The following is a 17,181-nucleotide window of genomic DNA, read 5'->3' as shown; positions in this document are numbered from 1 at the left end:
GCCTAGGACAAGTTAGGCTTATGACTAGTTTGTTTCAACTTAAGTTATGGCATTTTTGAATTCTAATAGTACAAAATGTGAAATTTTCTTCTTTGAATACAACAGTCCGCGTTTTGTACGTTCGTACCACAGTAGCTATATGTACTATTGAGCTTCAAGGCTTGGAATAACAAGATATATCGAGAGCCCCGGAATTGAGCACAAACACGACAACACCGGGAGCTCCGCGCTCACTTTGTGCTCAATAAAGAACAAACCATTCATGAATTCTCAAAGGTGTTGAGCGCTGATTATCGGTATATATGAGTAAGTGACATGATAATGTAATACAAATTTGATGAAAAAGGGACAATTCAAAGCGTGAAAAAACATACAATTATGGAATAAAGTTAACAAATTGTATACAGCTACAGCTGGTTGCTGACTGCAACAGTCTAAGACTCTCAGGCTTGTATATTTAAGAAACTACATACTACTTTCTTCTACATACAAAATGTTAAAAAAAATATTCACTATTTGAGTGACATTTAATAAAGTCATTTTGAAATATATAAATAATAAGAAAGCTTTATAAAACAAAACTCAGACCCCTAGTGGGCAAAACAGGGTCGAGTAATGTGAAAGAAACGTTTACGTCGTTGAATTCAACGTTGAATCCAACTGGTCCGTTGAGAACGTGCTAACCAGGCCGTGCCCAGGAGGGCATGCTCTCCAGGCCGTGCCCAGGAGGGCATGCTCTCCAGGCCGTGCCCAGGAGGGCGTGCTCTCCAGGCCGTGCCCAGGAGGGCATGCTCTCCAGGCCGTGCCCAGGAGGGCATGCTCTCCAGGCCGTGCCCAGGAGGGCATGCTCTCCAGGCCGTGCCCAGGAGGGCATGCTCTCCAGGCCGTGCCCAGGAGGGCGTGCCCACCAGGCCGTGCTCTCCAGGCCGACAATCTCAAACCAGCAGCCTTACAGTAGTAAATATTTTTCAGTTTATTCCAAAATAAAGGTTTAGAAAAACCTGTATTTATTATTTGTAATCTTTTTTTTTCATTATTACAAATACTCATAAATTCCTTCATAAATGCCCATTTCATTTGAGTGCCCAATTCTATAGTTGAGTGCCCAATTCTATAGTTCTAACGAACTCAATCCACTATACCCAAGAAATGGATTTTAATTCCGTTCTGAACTGAGCAGTCATTATTTGCCATGTTGGCATTGTATTCATCTAGTTGTGCTTGCGGGGGTTGAGCTCTGGCTCTTTGGGCCCGCCTCTCAACTGTGTACAGAGTTCGATGCTTGCTTGGTTGCGAAGGGTTTGTTGTTGTTAGTACTGGAAACACTGAACAGTGTAGGTTGACTCCTGCCACGTGTGTGTTGTTATACGCCACGTGGCTGTGTGACGCCACGTGGCTGTGTGACGCCACGTGGCTGTGTGACGCCACGTGGCTGTGTGACGCCACGTGGCTGTGTGACGTCACGTGGCTGTGTGACGCCACGTGACTGTGTGACGCCACGTGGCTGTGTGACGCCACGTGGCTGTGCAACGCCACGTGGCTGTGTGATGCCACGTGGCTGTGTGACGCCACGTGGCTGTGTGACGCCACGTGGCTGTGTGACGCCACGTGGCTGTGTGACGCCACGTGGCTGTGTGACGTCACGTGGCTGTGTGACGCCACGTGACTGTGTGACGCCACGTGGCTGTGTGACGCCACGTGGCTGTGCAACGCCACGTGGCTGTGTGATGCCACGTGGCTGTGTGATGCCACGTGGCTGTGTGACGCCACGTGGCTGTGTGACGCCACGTGGCTGTGTGACCCCACGTGCAGTACTGGAGAGGAGGAGCTATAAGTAGCCTGGTACTCCCGTGTTGCCTGGTACCCGTGTTGCCTGGTACCCGTGTTGCCTGGTACCCGTGTTGCCTGGTACTCACGTGTTGCCTGGTACCCGTGTTGCCTGGTACTCCCGTGTTGCCTGGTACCCACGTGTTGCCTGGTACCCGTGTTGCCTGGTACTCCCGTGTTGCCTGGTACTCACGTGTTGCCTGGTACTCACGTGTTGCCTGGTACCCGTGTAGCCTGGTAGGGCGACAAACCTTGACCCGTTTAAGTGACACTAGTTGTAATATGTGTCTACATATACTACCAAACATACTAAAATACACAGAGCACGGCACATACACCCCAGATCGTGTATACACCCCGCCTCATACACACCCCAGGACGTCACTAAGTATGGTGTATACATACAACAGTAGTCTGAACACCCCTAGTACCAATGTACACGCCCAGGGGTCAGATTCACGAAGCAGTTACGCAAGTACTTACGAACGTGTACATCTTTCCTAAAACTTTGACGACTTTGTTTACATTTATTAAACAGTTTACAAGCATGCAAACTTCATAATCAACTTTTGTTATTGTTATAAACAGCCTCCTGGTGCTTCGGCGCTCATTAACTGTTTAATAATTGTAAACAAAACCGCCAACGATTGAGAAAAAGATGTACAGGTTCGTAAGTGCTTGCATAACTGCTTCGTGAATCTGTCCCCAGAGCACCAAGAACAGATCACAGCACGGGTCTAAGACGTCACGCGGCGGCCATCTTCAACACCCCACTATGCCTGACTGTCTGCTCTCCTCCTCCACCTCAGTACAACACAACACTACCGGCCACCTCCTGGGAGCGGGCAGTCCTGGCGCGGGTGGCACTCGACGTTAACGACCTAACCATCTCGTTCGACGAAGAGGTAAGATTTACCTGAATTTACCTAAGCGATCGGATCAGTTCATGAGCCGCTTGTACACAAGCATATTTAACAAAATCCACAGTTATCATATACATTTTGCTTGTGTCATCCCACTGTACACTCTTTGCGTGGTACTGTTGTTACCATACTACTTGTGAAGGAGGAAATGTATATGTTTATCTCTCAGAATGTTTGGTAATATGTTTATTGTTTGTGATGTGTGTCTATGTATGTATTAACACGATGTACTGAACGGGGTGAGAATAGCTTGAGCTACCTCATCCCTTTGTGTGTATTTTACCTCAATAAACTTATTTCAATTTCAATTCAATTCTCTTTGCGTGTTCATCTGAACTTGTTCATTTTTCTAACGCTTGAGCTGTTTCTCTAACTTCAATGAAAATGGGATCATTACTTTACCTTAATATAAGTCTGTAGTGATTAGACGTTGAAAACATAAGAAATATGAATTGAATGCATTTTGTTCACATTTTTATTAATCTAGGACACAACGACACAGAATCTAACAGGATGCAGGCGATGAGTCACAATAACGGGGCTAAAGTAAGTTGACCAGACCACACACTAGAAGGTGAAGGGACGACTACGTTTCGGTCCGTCCTGGACCATTCTCAAGTGGATTGTGCACTTGAGAATTCCCAATCCACTTGAGAATGGTCCAGGACGGACCGAAACGTCGTCGTCCCTTCACCTTCTAGTATGTGGTCTGGTCATCTAACAGGATTTTGATGTAATCACTTCCATCTTATAGGCCGTGTACAGCGCCTGGGTAGAACTGGTGAACTACATGCATACAACGCCGTCCAACCTAGACTTCAACTGGCTATGGCTCCTGCCTTCAGACTACGACAGGACGCGTCTTCCTCACTCCGTCTACTACAAGAGCGACCTGGTCCACCCCTGGAGGCTGCGAGAGTGGCTCTTGAGGACCAAGGCCGCCGACGACCTTCCCAACATAACGGTGATCAAGCTGCTGGAGAAATGTGAGGACTCCCTGCAGGAAGCCGACGCTAACAGAGACGGCTATATTGAGTACAAGGAATTCCTGCGATTTGTGAGTCGCATCACTTGTATATATAGGATTTCACAACGTGTGAGAGGATATAAGCTACTTTATATATATAAATCAAACATAAATATATATTTTGATCTCTTTATCATCTCATCAGTTATAGAGTCTTTGTCAAAACCAGAATTATCATCATTTTCCACATATTTCTTATTTTATTTGGGTTAACATATTTATTATGTTGTGGTGATGGGTCGTGAGGGCGTTGAAGGTTAACGGGAAAGGAATACTGTAAACCCATAATGTATTACTCCAACAAACCCGCCACGAAACCCCTATTTAACCACCCTAACCAAATCTCCCCACCAGTCCACAACCAGCTACCAACCAGCCTTTATCCTCCCAAATCCATGCACCCATCAGACCTTTCCATCCCTAGCCAATATATCACCACCAATCACTCACCATGCCAATCATCTCCCCCTCCGTTCACCTCTCGCCCGCCCCCTCAGGTGACGACCACGACGACAGCGTACCGCGGCAGCACGGTACTGCGGCGGGGTGCGCTGGGGGTACTGCCTCGTAGCGAGCGTACCTTGGCGAAGAGACGGTACCTGGAGGAGTGCTCATGCTGTCCTCCGCCGCTCTTCATGCTTCTCATCACTGTGGCCGAGGTCGTACTGCAGCCTCTTCCGTGTCCTGTGTGTCTCTTGATGTGTCCTGGCACTTGGGCTGGACGGTAGAGCGACGGTCTCGCTTCATGCAGGTCGGCGTTCAATCCCCCGACCGTCCAAGTGGTTGGGCACCATTCCTTCCCTCCGTCCCATCCCACATCCTTATCCTGACCCCTTCCCAGTGCTATATAGTCGTAATGGGTTGGTACTTCCTCCAAATAGTTCCTTGTTGTGCCTGATATACGTCTGAGAGAGAGAGAGAGAGAGAGAGAGAGAGAGAGAGAGAGAGAGAGAGAGAGAGAGAGAGAGAGAGAGAGAGAGAGAGAGAGAGAGAGAGAGAGAGAGAAGAGAGAGAGAGAGAGAGACAGAGACAGAGAGACAGAGGTAGGTTTAACCATTGCTCTCTCTCCCCACAGATCACCACCTTCATATATTACGTAATAGACATGCAGGAGCCTATACAAGGCAACGAGCCTGCCCCCACCTACTCCCCGTTAGTATTCAACCCACGGAGACGGTACGAAGCTTGGCGGTACGTCTCCTACCCTCTCATACATTCAGGGTACGTCCGCTGTACCTCGCAGCGTTGTTCATACGTCGCCATTACGTTGCCAGTTGTATCCATCATTGACTCACATACCCAAGGGTATACACGCGGTACACATACTATACGCAGTACCCTGCGTATAGTATGTACCCTGCATATATTATATCCAGTACCCTGCATATATTATATCCAGGGTACACACACATGCTATAAACAGGATACCCTTGCTTTACCCAGAGAACATATGCTATACCTAGGGTACACATTCTATACACAGAGTATACATAATACACCCAGGGTACATATGCTACACCCAGGGTAAACACGGTACACTCACCATGCTGTAGTATAATATAATAATCTACCATACCTGCAGCTGAGTAAACCTGAGTAGAGAGTCACAGCTGAGTGTGATCAACCCACCTGAATATACATCGCAACATATTTTAATGAGTATATTGAGCCATGCCATTCACCTAGCCTGTATAGGAGACTCGAACCGCTGCCCCCCCCCCCCCTACGTGTATTGAGTGTATCGTGTCTCCTGCAGGTGGGTGCACCTGGTGAACAACCTGGCGGTGCAGATGGTGCTGGGGGTGCTGCTGGAGCTGGTCCACACCTGGCGGGTGGCCGTCATCTACCTGGCAGGGGTGGTGGCCGGGTCGCTGGCCCACTCCCTCTATACTCCGACCTTCATACTGTGTGGGGCGTCGGGGGGCGTCTATGCCGTCGAGTACGCCCACCTCGGCAATCTTTTGATGGTCAGTTGGGCCCCCGTTAGGTTCCATTGATTGATTGATGAAGATTAAGCTACCCAAGAGGTGGCACGGGCATGAATAACCCGTTAAGGTTCCCTCGCCGTCTATATGTAATTCGAAATAAGTAATTCCAAATTTTAAGTAACAGTTTAGTGGACCAAACTCTCACAAGTCAAGACTGGCCTTGGGCCGGGCTTGGGGAGTAGAAGAACTCTCAGAACCCCATCAACCAGGTATATACCTCCCTTGCCCAGCCACTTGGGCTGGACGGTAGAGCGACGGTCTCGCTTCATACAAGTCGGCGTTCAATCCCCGACCGTGCAAGTGGTTGGGCACAATTCCTTTCCCCCGACCCATCCCAAATCCTTATCCTAACCCCTTCCTAGTGCTATATAGTCGTAATGGCTTGCCGCTTGACCCTGATAATTCCTTCCTTCCCCTATTTAAACTTATCCCCCCCCCCCTCCCTTATTTGGAGCTTGAAGACATGTTAAGCTTAACTGCCTCATGTCTCCTGAAGAAGCTGGCATGTCTCTCCTGACATGCCAGCTTCTTCATGTGCCACAACGTACAAAATATAAAGTGCTAAAAGCTACACACAGAAACTTACCAACCCATGCACCCCAACTAACCTAATTACTGTAGTATAGAAAACGGGGATATTGGTGAGCCCGCTATTTTTCATTGTACTTTCAATTTTGGACGTTGGTAGGGGGGGGGGGACCTTAACCTACCTAACGAGACGTTGACCAGACCACACACTAGAAGGTGAAGGGACGACGACGTTTCGGTCCGTCCTGGACCATTCTCAATCGACTTGAGAATGGTCCAGGACGGACCGAAACGTCGTCGTCCCTTCACCTTCTAGTGTGTGGTCTGGTCAACATACTTTAGCCACGTTATTGTGACTCATCGTCTACATAATGAGACGTGTTAGCTAAGAGGGCGTGGGTGCCGTCAGGCAGGCCATTATACAAGTTGTATAATGGCCTGTATACATTATACAGGATTGTATGCTTCACAACAGCATACAATCCATCCACTTGTTGCTGACTTTTGTAATGAAATTGTATTACGACGAACACAATACTGAGGATAATGATCAACGCAGCCGTTATCTGATCACTGTTCGTTAATTAGCTGTAGAACATTAATGCCACTGGTCATTGCATTATAAAAAATAACATTATAAGGCGAAATACTGCACAAACAAATCACTGCAAATCACGTTTGCTTATTTTCACTGTAGATTATGGTACTAATTATTAGCTAAATTATATGAATTAATGAGTAAGGTATTGTCACATCGTCAGGGGAAACAAGTGTTCATTATTTATACAAAGTAAATAACTGATATCGTAAGAACACAGTCAATGATAGCTAATCCATGATAGCTTAAATGATAGCAATGATAGCTAAAGGATGATTGGTAAAGTTAATTATTTACGCACTTATGCATTTTTTTTTTTACTGAAGTTCATCATGACTTAACATGTCTCATTTACGAGTATTAGAGGTGAAGTATTTTGTTTTGTTTAGTATATAATTTAATCTATTTCTTGAGCAATATGTCCTTCTAATATTTTGGCTTTCCGTTGAATTGTCTTCTCTGTTTATCGTGAAAGATATATTTTTGGAGGTTATATTTTTCCTTAATTTTTTTTGAGTCATAATTTCCATTATTATAATCATTCAATCAATTGTGTAGATTCCCTGGTTTATATAATCACGCAAACGTTAAAATCTTCGTTTTTCCCTTTGTATCTAATTCTTTTAATGGGGCAAGAATGGAATTGAGGAGCATCGCGCCCACTATTTTCCCCATTTAATCTTTCCTCTATCCATAGACCCCCATAGACCTTTTCTGATATCTTTGTGATTGTGATGGATATATTTTGTAATATTATCCTTTAACCTAACCTAACCTAACCTAACCTAACCTAACCTAACCTAACCTAACCTAACCTTACAGTTGTAGTGTATTTGTATTGATGTGTTAGTTAATATCCTCTTCTAACCTTTTTTTCGGTATTAGGTGAATTTGTTTAAGTGAATTCTCACATATAAGGAAAATATAACCCGGACCAAGCCGGACCACGAGACCAAACGGGGTCCGGCTTGGCTAAATATATTTTCTGGGTTATAATATTACTAAATATATTTATGGGTCTGGATAATGAAACATTAATTAATAACCACTGGAATATTAACGTTAAACGTCTCTACCATTAGTTTCAGCTTCCTTTTCTCTCTCCTACAGAATTGGTCAGAGATGGAGGTCCCTTGGATCCAGCTGACTGTGATTCTGGTAGTGATGAGCCTCGACCTGGGATACGCTGTATGGGACACTACCACCAATCCCAATACCAGTGTGAGTGTTTCTCGGGCGTGGGACGAGGGGTAGGAATGGTGCCCAACCACTTGGGTTGGACGGTAGAGCGACGGTCTCGCTTCATGCAGGTCGGTGTTCAATCCCCCGGTCGTTCAAGTGATTGGGCACCATTCCTTACCTCCCCGTCCCATCCCAAATCCTTATCCTGACCCCTTTCCCAGTGCTATATAGTCGTAATGGCTTGACGCTTTCCCCCCGATAGTTCCCTTCCTCGGACATGCCTACTTGTGCTTCACAGCTCTATGTCCTGAGGTCTATTGTGACATTTGCCGTGTTCAGAATCATGATGATTCCTTGTCAATTTTGTTAGAGAAAAAACCCTGTGCTCAAACGCTGTTGTCAGTTACGGCAAGGTTCTTCTTCGTTGGCATTGAAAATGATTACAAGATCACTCCAAAGGTATTTTATATTGTGCCTGCCTGCTTGCGCTCCTGATGGATGACCTGACATGATTTCACTTCAATGCACTTCAAAGTTTGTTGAAAGAAAAATACTAATTTTCTTTTTCATATAAATATGTGATAAAAATTCAAATATATATAACGCCATTTCTTGTGAAATATGGAAATATTACGAAGGATATTTGAGAGAGAAATAGTGATAATATTAAACAGTGAAAACATTATTGGCCATCACTATCACACATGAGATTGTTGACCGCCTGGGTCAGACACACATAGACCTTCAACTGTGATTTATAGATTTAGATTTAGATTTAGATTTAGATTTTTTTATTCAGGCAAAGGTGAGGGAGGGTTTGAGGGAGCCGGTCGGCCGAGCGGACAGCACGCTGGACTTGTGATCCTGTGGTCCTGGGTTCAATCCCAGGCGCCGGCGAGAAACAATGGGCAGAGTTTCTTTCACCCTATGCCCCTGTTACCTAGCAGTAAAATAGGTACCTGGGTGTTAGTCAGCTGTCACGGGCTGCTTCCTGGGGGTGGAGGCCTGGTCGAGGACCGGGCCGCGGGGACACTAAAAAGCCCCGAAATCATCTCAAGATAACCTCAAGAAAGGTACATACATAATGTTGAATTTAAAGATGTTATACTTTCTAATGTTGTACTTTAAAGAGAAAGTAAACACAATACCTAAAGCCACTAGTACGCATAGCGTTTCGGGCAATCATTCTAATTCCCTTTTCCACCCGCAGACTGGCCACATGGCGCACCTGGCAGGGGCTATGGCCGGGCTCCTGGTGGGGGTCGTGGTCCTCAGGAACCTTCACAAGGAGAGATGGGAGACGTACTGCTGGTGGACCTCCCTGGTGCTCTTCCTAGTCCTTGTTACCTCCGGGGTCCTTCTCAACGTCTTCCTCCCAATCCCGGAGTTCTTTCCAGAGAACGACTGGTCGCCCATCTCCAAGAACCGAGAGGACTGGATGTGGCAGCATGAGCTCTAGTCTGTTGTCGGCTCATGTCGCGGACATTTCCTGGAGAACAACCTCTTTTACGTGTGTTGCAAACCCGAGTTGATTGGATAAAGCATCTTAAATGGAGATCTTCGCGATGCAAGCCAGGGGCAGCCACGCCATAATCTCCAGAGGGACGCGTGCAGCTGAATTCAACGACGGCGTCCGCAAAATTTTTGACAATTTATATCGTACAAAAGGGGAAGATTAAATGGGGAAAATAGTGGGCGCGATGCTTCTCAATTCGGTTTTTGCCACAATAAGAGAATTAAATATAGAGAAAAACGATGATTTTTAACGTTTGCGTGATTATATAAAACAGGGAATCTACACAGTTTATTGAATGATTATAATAATGGAAATATGGCGCACTTATTTTTTGTTAATTGAAGACGTATTCTGAAAGAGGACGATTAATTTATAATTACACAATTGTACTCTAAGAGAAATAAAGTTTTCAAGTTTTTTTTCGTGAAATATTTATAAGGATCCTTAATCCTAATGCACCCTATCACACCCTTAATCCTAATGCACCCTATCACACCCTTAATCCTAATGCCCCCTATCACACCCTTAATCCTAATGCACCCTATCACATCCTTAATCCTAATGCCCCCTATCACACCCTTAATCCCAATGCCCCCTATCACACCCTTAATCCTAATGCACCCTATCACACCCTTAATCCTAATGCCCCCTATCACATCCTTAATCCTAATGCCCCCTATCACACCCTTAATCCTAATGCACCCTATCACACCCTTAATCCTAATGCCCCCTATCACACCTTTAATCCTAATGCCCCCTATCACACCCTTAATCCTAATGCCCCCTATCACATCCTTAATCCTAATGCCCCCTATCACACCCTTAATCCTAATGCCCCCTATCACATCCTTAAACCTAATGCCCCCTATCACATCCTTAATCCTAATGCCCCCTATCACATCCTTAATCCTAATGCCCCCTATCACATCCTTAATCCTAATGCCCCCTATCACATCCTTAATCCTAATGCCCCCTATCACACCCTTAATCCTAATGCACCCTATCACACCCAAAATCCTAATGCCCCCTATCACACCCTTAATCCTAATGCACCCTATCACATCCTTAATCCTAATGCCCCCTATCACACCCTTAATCCTAATGCACCCTATCACACCCTTAATCCTAATGCACCCTATCACACCCTTAATCCTAATGCCCCCTATCACACCCTTAATCCTAATGCACCCTATCATACCCAAAATCCTAATGCCCCCTATCACACCCTTAATCCTAATGCACCCTATCACACCCTTAATCCTAATGCCCCCTATCACACCCTTAATCCTAATGCCCCCTATCGCACCCTTAATCCTAATGCACCCTATTACATCCTTAATCCTAATGCCCCCTATCTCTAAATCCGCAGTCTCCGGAGACCTACCTTATCTCTCTCACAAGTCACCAGTCAAAATGTTAGTTGTTGTTATAGATTCAGCTACTCGGAACGAGTTCCAAGTAGCACGGGCTATGGTGAGCCCGTTGCTTACCAGGCACAGGAGTGGGGCAAGTAGCACGGGCTATGGTGAGCCCGTTGCTTACCAGGCACAGGAGTGGGGCAAGTAGCACGGGCTATGGTGAGCCCGTAGTGGACTTACCTGGCACAGGAGCGGTGCTGAAAATGTTAGTCACACACACATACTCACTAAGATACCCACTCAGAGCACCACGGGACGTCGGCTGGCCACTGACGAGTGTGGGGCGAGACGGGAACAGATTGATGATTGATAAAGATTAAGCCACCCAAGAGGTGGCACGGGCATGAATAACCCGTAAACGCGATCAGCTCGACATGTCGAATGAATGCTCAGGTAACCCGGTTGAGTCCACCCCAGGTCCTCACCTCCTGCACTGAGGTCCTGTCTATAGTGCTGAAGTCAGCCACTTGCTGACGTCTCTTTTTTTTTATCCAGCCTCCTCAAACAACTTCGGGGCTGGATGGTAGAGCGATGGTCTCGCTTCATGCAGGTCGGCGTTCAATCCCAGATCGTCCAAGTGGTTGGGCAATAGTCCTTCCGGGCGGGACAAAAATAGTTGGCCGCATTTCCTATCATCTAATGCGTCTGTTTACCTAGAAGTAAATAGGTCCCCAGGAGGTGGTCAGCTTGTTGTCGGGGATGCATCCTAGGCGGGGTCAGTAGTTCGATCTTTGAGGGCGACCTCGATATAAGCCAAACATGTATTGTGTGTATAAACTGGCTGCCTGTCCCTGGCCGACACAATGAATTAAATTACAGTCTCCGTGGTGTAGTGGTAAGACACTCGCCTGGCGTTCCGCGAGCGCTATGTCATGGGTTCGTATCCTGGCCGGGGAGGATTTACTGGGCGCAATTCCTTAACTGTAGCCTCTGTTTAACGCAACAGTAAAATGTGTACTTGGATGAAAAAACGATTCTTCGCGGCAGGGGATCGTATTCCAGGGACCTGCCCGAAACGCTACGCGTACTAGTGGCTGTACAAGAATGTAACAACTCTTGTATATATCTCAAAAAAAAAAAAAAAAAAAAAAAAATTATCCGGGTACGTGCAATATTTATAGTTAGCCCTAGAGAAAATCCATTTATAATCGTTTTCTATGACATGACTAAATAGAAAACTGAATTTTTTATTAGGAAACTATTTTGTTGTGGAATCGACACCTAAATTAAAATAATAATTCATTGTGTCGGAGCACAGGAAGCCAGAGTGTATTCATACACGTTAGGCTACGCGACGTGTACTAGGACAGGTCACACCAGTTCAGTTGTCTTTGTTGGGTTTAACACTCGCCTGACGTTCCGCGAGCGCTATGTCAAGGCTTCGTATCCTGGCCGGGGAGGATTTACTGGGCACAATTCCTTAACTGTAGCCTCTGTTTAACGCAACAGTAAAATGTGTACTTGGATGAAAAAACGATTCTTCGCGGCGGGGATCGTATTCCAGGGACCTGCCCGAAACGCTACGCGTACTAGTGGCTGTACAAGAATGTAACAACTCTTGTATATATCTCAAAAAAAAAAAAAAAAACAGCTCCAGTTCTCATTCAGCTGTTGTTCATTGCTCCTTAGATGATCTCCAGTGTGTTCGTTGCTGCTCCATGATTCTTTCTGTTACGTTGTTTGAAAAATTTCGCATCGTAATTACTGTTCCTGTGAATTATTCCCCATTATTATGAGTTTGTCCTTATTCTCATTGATTTTTTTTGTTCTCATTGATGTTCTCATTGATTTTTTTCATGTTTAGGCTGCCAGTCTCTCCAAGTACACTACACCATCCATCTCTTCCCGGTATTTTTCACGGTTAAAGTTGTGTTATATGCAACTTGTATGCAACAACATGCAACAACAACGAACATATATGTGATCTTACCTGAAACAAATGTGATTTAGAAATTTCCACTTATTAGAGAGACATAGGTGTATGAAACATACCTCCATTGAAAAAATGGTCTAGCTTTTAGTGCATGAAATGTTCATTAAGTACATGAACCTACTCTTTAGGGAATTCAATTATCTTACGAGCGCCACGAGCAACTTCAGGCATGCAGTCTACCAAGTAAGTCATATAAAAGTTGCCACGGTTGAAAGGTAAGTGCATATTTTGCCACTTTCTTTCGTTTAGAGTTAAGACATATTCACTGACTTGCAAGCTTTTTACATGACACGGTGTTGAAAACGTCTGGATCATTTACTTGGCATCTCACAGACATTGCGAACTGTGAATATCTATCCTACGGCCTCTCATGTCTTCTGCCTCATGTTGCGGGTCAAGACGCACTCAGCAACAGGGGCAGGAGTTGAGATTGATTGATTGATGAAGATTAAGCCAGCCAAAAGGTAGCACGGGCATGAATAGCCCGTAAGTGGTGGCCCTTTTGAGCCATTACCAATATCAATAGGTGATATTGGAGATCTGTGGAGGTGCGACTGCACCCTGCGTGACGGGAGATGTCTCCCATGAGGAGTTGAGAGATCCAATACTCAGGTAACCTGAGTCGGACACCCTCCCTGGGGTATCCGACGCATTGGCTAGACGCAGTGTGAGCGCGAAACATGCGCGCATGATCATGGACGACAATATTTACGACATTCAAAGTTTTCGAGTCACATGCGTCTTCTTGACCGCAGTGTCTTCTGAAATGTCCCAGAATATGGACGGGGGAAAAAACGCATGCGCACGGCTCCTGACCCAGATTAATGAAGCAGTTACGTAAGCACTTACGAATCTGTTCATGTTTTTTCAATCTTTGGCGGCTTTGTTTACAATTATATAATCGTTAATGAGCTCCGAAGCACCAGGAGGCTGTTTATACCGATAACAACAGTTGATTTTGAAGTTTTCATGCATGAAAACTGTTTAATAAATGTAACCAAAGCCGTCAAAGATTGAGGAAAGATGTACACGTTCGTAAGTACTTGCATAACTGCATCGTGAATCTGGCCCCTGTTCGTCTGCTAGACGCCGATAACCTTAGCCGATAACCTGCTAGACGCCGATAACCTTCAAAGTCAAGCGATGAAGATGACACAATTTCTTGTCGGGTCGCTGGCCGGCATCGCCAACTAGGGTCCTCGACTGCCCGGACCCAGAGTGCCACGACTCTGGGCACCCCTCAGTCCTAGTTAGACTGAGTCCTGGGACTAGTTAATCCCTAGTCCTGGGACTAACTAGGTGCTGGGCACACATGGTTCTTCCCTCACCGGCCGGCTCAAGCGACTAGAAGGCTGCTCCGTCTATGATCCCCAATCAGTTCGCATGACTCTGATTCAGATGACTGCAGTCTTGGTGACCGTCAAGTCGTCGACAGCCGAAGTAATCCTTTTCAGACTTCAGCCCCGGGAGTTGAACTCTGACGGAAAGTTGGACTCGTCGATTTTTGCATTTTGAAAAGTACTGGTCAGGGTCTACATCTCTGATAGAGTTGGGTTGGTGTTTGAAGGGTCAGGCCGGTGATATTTACAACCGCCTATCAGACCGGGATCCATCTATAGATTACACACGAATGATGATGAGGAAGCTGGAGCGACACTTTGGGGAAAAGGAGGTATTGGACTTGGCCATGGGAGCCGGTCGGCCGAGCGGACAGCACACTGGACTTGTGATCCTGTGGTCCCAGGTTCGATCCCAGACGCCGGCGAGAAACAATGGGCAGAGTTTCTTTCATCCTATGCCCCTGTTACCTAGCAGTAAAATAGGCACCTGGGTGTTAGTCAGCTGTCACGGGCTGCTTCCTGGGGGTGGAAGCCTGATCGACCGGGCCGTGGGGACACTAAAGCCCCGAAATCATCTCGAGATAACCTCAAGATGATGTTTACCCAAGCTTACCCGACAACCCGAGGGAGAACTCGATTGATAGGTGGAGAGAGTTCAACTCTAAGGCGTATCAGGCCTACAAGAATGTACCTCTTTGACCGGTTGCACAGATGGCTGTCAGGAGCTTCGGCCAAGATTTGTACGATACAAAAAAATTAGCTGAGCATATTGCCAACAGTAAATTGGATCCAGTGAAGATGCGAGAGAGCGAGGGTATCCACCATGATATATCCGAAACCATCGCTGGCCACTAGCCCTTCCGGTCGAGGGAATGTCTCTTGCACAGGGCACGACGGGTCACTGCACAGCCTCTCAGAAGGTATGGATGTGAAATTAGACAAATTTGGGAACGGGAATGTCTGAAATCTGCACTGACATCGAGAAAAATGGAGGAAAACCCTTGTTGGAATAATTAGATAACGTGTGTGAAAGTTTGCGGCGCCTAATGAGCGCTACCATATCCCCCACGGAACCACCGTAGTCCATCACCCAGACGGAGAAGAAGGGCACTATACCAGGGAGTGTCTTGAAGAGGAAGACGAATGGGATGATGACCAGAGTGAAGTGATGTATGGCACCAAACCAAGAGTTTCTTTCAATGGCGAAGAATGGGTCGGCTCAACAGGCCTAAATCCGACCTAGCCACCACCAGGTCTGCGAAGCTCGTCTAGATTACGAACTCGGGACGTTGCAAGTTAGCAGATGTTAAGGGTCAGCAGGAGTCACCCTTCATCTGTAGACCACCCTGTGGAGGGCCCTGTGGACCACCCTGTGGACCACCCTGTGGAGGGCCCTGTGGACCACCTTGTGGAGGGCCCTGTGGACCACCTTGTGGAGGGCCCTGTGGACCACCTTGTGGAGGGCCCTGTGGACCACCCTGTGGAGGGCCCTGTGGACCACCCTGTGGAGGGCCCTGTGGACCACCCTGTGGAGGGCCCTGTGGACCACCCTGTGGACCACCCTGTGGACCTCCCTGTGGACGGCCCTGTGGACGACGCTGTGGAGGGCCCTGTGGACCTCCCTGTGAAGGGCCCTGTGGACGACCCTGTGGAGGGCTCTGTGGACCACCCTGTGGAGGGCCCTGTGGACGACGCTGTGGAGGGCCCTGTGGACCTCTCTGTGGAGGGCCCTGTGGACCTCTCTGTGGAGGGCCCTGTGAACCACCCTGTGGACCACCCTGTGGACCTCCCTGTGGACGGCCCTGTGGACGACGCTGTGGACGGCCCTGTGGACCTCTCTGTGGAGGGCCCTGTTGACGACCCTGTGGAGGGCCCTGTGGACGACCCTGTGGAGGGCCCTGTGGACCTCTCTGTGGAGGGCCCTGTGAACCACCCTGTGGACCTCCCTGTGGACGGCCCTGTGGACGACGCTGTGGACGGCCCTGTGGACCTCTCTGTGGAGGGCCCTGTTGACGACCCTGTGGAGGGCCCTGTGGACGACCCTGTGGAGGGCCCTGTGGACGACCCTGTGGAGGGCTCTGTGGACCACCCTGTGGAAGGCCCTATGGACCACCCTGTGGAGGGCTCTGTGGACCACCCTGTGGAGGGCTCTGTGGATCACCCTGTGGAGGGCCCTGTGGACCTCCCTGTGGACCTCCCTGTGGACCTCCCTGTGGATCTCCCTGTGGACCTCCCTGTGAACGACCCTGTGGACCTCCCTGTGGACCTCCCTGTGGACCTCCCTGTGGACCTCCCTGTGGACGACCCTGTGGACCTCCCTGTGGACCTCCCTGTGGACCTCCCTGTGGACCACCCTGTGGACGACCCTGTGGACCTCCCTGTGGACCTCCCTGTGGACGACCCTGTGGACCTCCCTGTGGACCTCCCTGTGGACCTCCCTGTGGACGACCCTGTGGACCTCCCTGTGGACCACCCTGTGGACCTCCCTGTGGACCACCCTGTGGACCTCCCTGTGGACCTCCCTGTGGAGGGCCCTGTGGACCACCCTGTGGAGGGCTCTGTGGACCACCCTGTGGAGGGCTCTGTGGACCACCCTGTTGAGGGCCCTGTGGACCACCCTGTGACCGACCTATTTATTGGGATGTGGATTTGAATGTTTGCCATCTACAAATAAATGAATACATTCCGAAGGCGTGAGCAGGACGCCAAAGATCTAAGTACATCAGGTGGAGGCCTGGGCGGTCTTGTAATCCACCAGCAATACCAGACCTTCCACACTCAGGCGGTTCTCTGTGCATCTTGCTTGCAAGCAAATCTAGCAGGTAGCGGATGGGTCCTCACACCGAATTTGATATTCAGTTTCGGAGGCTCTGGGCTGGTTCCTGAGCCAACTCAAATTAA

General features: G+C 47.7%; 3 protein-coding genes across 4 annotated transcripts in view; all 3 read left to right on the top strand.

The window, feature by feature from the left end:
- Window positions 1-10,007, top strand: part of LOC123767106 (rhomboid-related protein 2) — a 17,084-nt gene extending 7,077 nt beyond the window's left edge. For both annotated transcript variants that reach the window (XM_045756612.2, XM_045756614.2), the window contains 7 exons: window positions 2,637-2,732; window positions 3,505-3,807; window positions 4,275-4,436; window positions 4,853-4,998; window positions 5,534-5,744; window positions 8,002-8,112; window positions 9,284-10,007. In XM_045756612.2, coding sequence (XP_045612568.2) covers window positions 2,637-2,732; window positions 3,505-3,807; window positions 4,275-4,436; window positions 4,853-4,998; window positions 5,534-5,744; window positions 8,002-8,112; window positions 9,284-9,532 — 1,278 coding nt within the window. In that variant the 3' untranslated portion in view covers window positions 9,533-10,007. The remainder of the gene's footprint in view (window positions 1-2,636; window positions 2,733-3,504; window positions 3,808-4,274; window positions 4,437-4,852; window positions 4,999-5,533; window positions 5,745-8,001; window positions 8,113-9,283) is intronic.
- Window positions 9,639-10,950, top strand: LOC138352488 (amelogenin-like). Its single transcript, XM_069304988.1, has 2 exons — window positions 9,639-9,732; window positions 10,004-10,950. The coding sequence occupies exons 1-2, from the start codon at window positions 9,639-9,641 to the stop codon at window positions 10,948-10,950; spliced, it is 1,041 nt and encodes a 346-aa protein (XP_069161089.1).
- Window positions 10,951-15,583: 4,633 nt separating this feature from the next.
- On the top strand, window positions 15,584-16,933 carry LOC123767257 (tetra-peptide repeat homeobox protein 1-like). The gene has a single exon (XM_045756829.2). The coding sequence runs from the start codon at window positions 15,584-15,586 to the stop codon at window positions 16,931-16,933; it is 1,350 nt and encodes a 449-aa protein (XP_045612785.2).
- The last annotated feature ends 248 nt before the right edge of the window (window positions 16,934-17,181 follow it).

This window comes from Procambarus clarkii, chromosome 53, assembly GCF_040958095.1.
Source record: "Procambarus clarkii isolate CNS0578487 chromosome 53, FALCON_Pclarkii_2.0, whole genome shotgun sequence".
Lineage (NCBI taxonomy): Eukaryota > Metazoa > Arthropoda > Malacostraca > Decapoda > Cambaridae > Procambarus > Procambarus clarkii.
The sequence above is the reverse complement of the archived record's forward strand: the minus strand, read 5'-3'. Positions and strand labels throughout refer to the sequence as shown.

What these genes read in the sequence shown, in the direction of transcription:
- LOC123767257 (XM_045756829.2), top strand. Translation starts at nt 15,584, where the DNA reads ATGTTAAGGGTCAGCAGGAGTCACCCTTCATCTGTAGACCACCCTGTG.
- LOC138352488 (XM_069304988.1), top strand. Translation starts at nt 9,639, where the DNA reads ATGCAAGCCAGGGGCAGCCACGCCATAATCTCCAGAGGGACGCGTGCA. An exon ending in AATTTTTGACAATTTATATC is followed by an intron (nt 9,733 to 10,003) that starts GTACAAAAGGGG and finishes AAAGTTTTCAAG; the next exon opens with TTTTTTTTCGTGAAATATTT.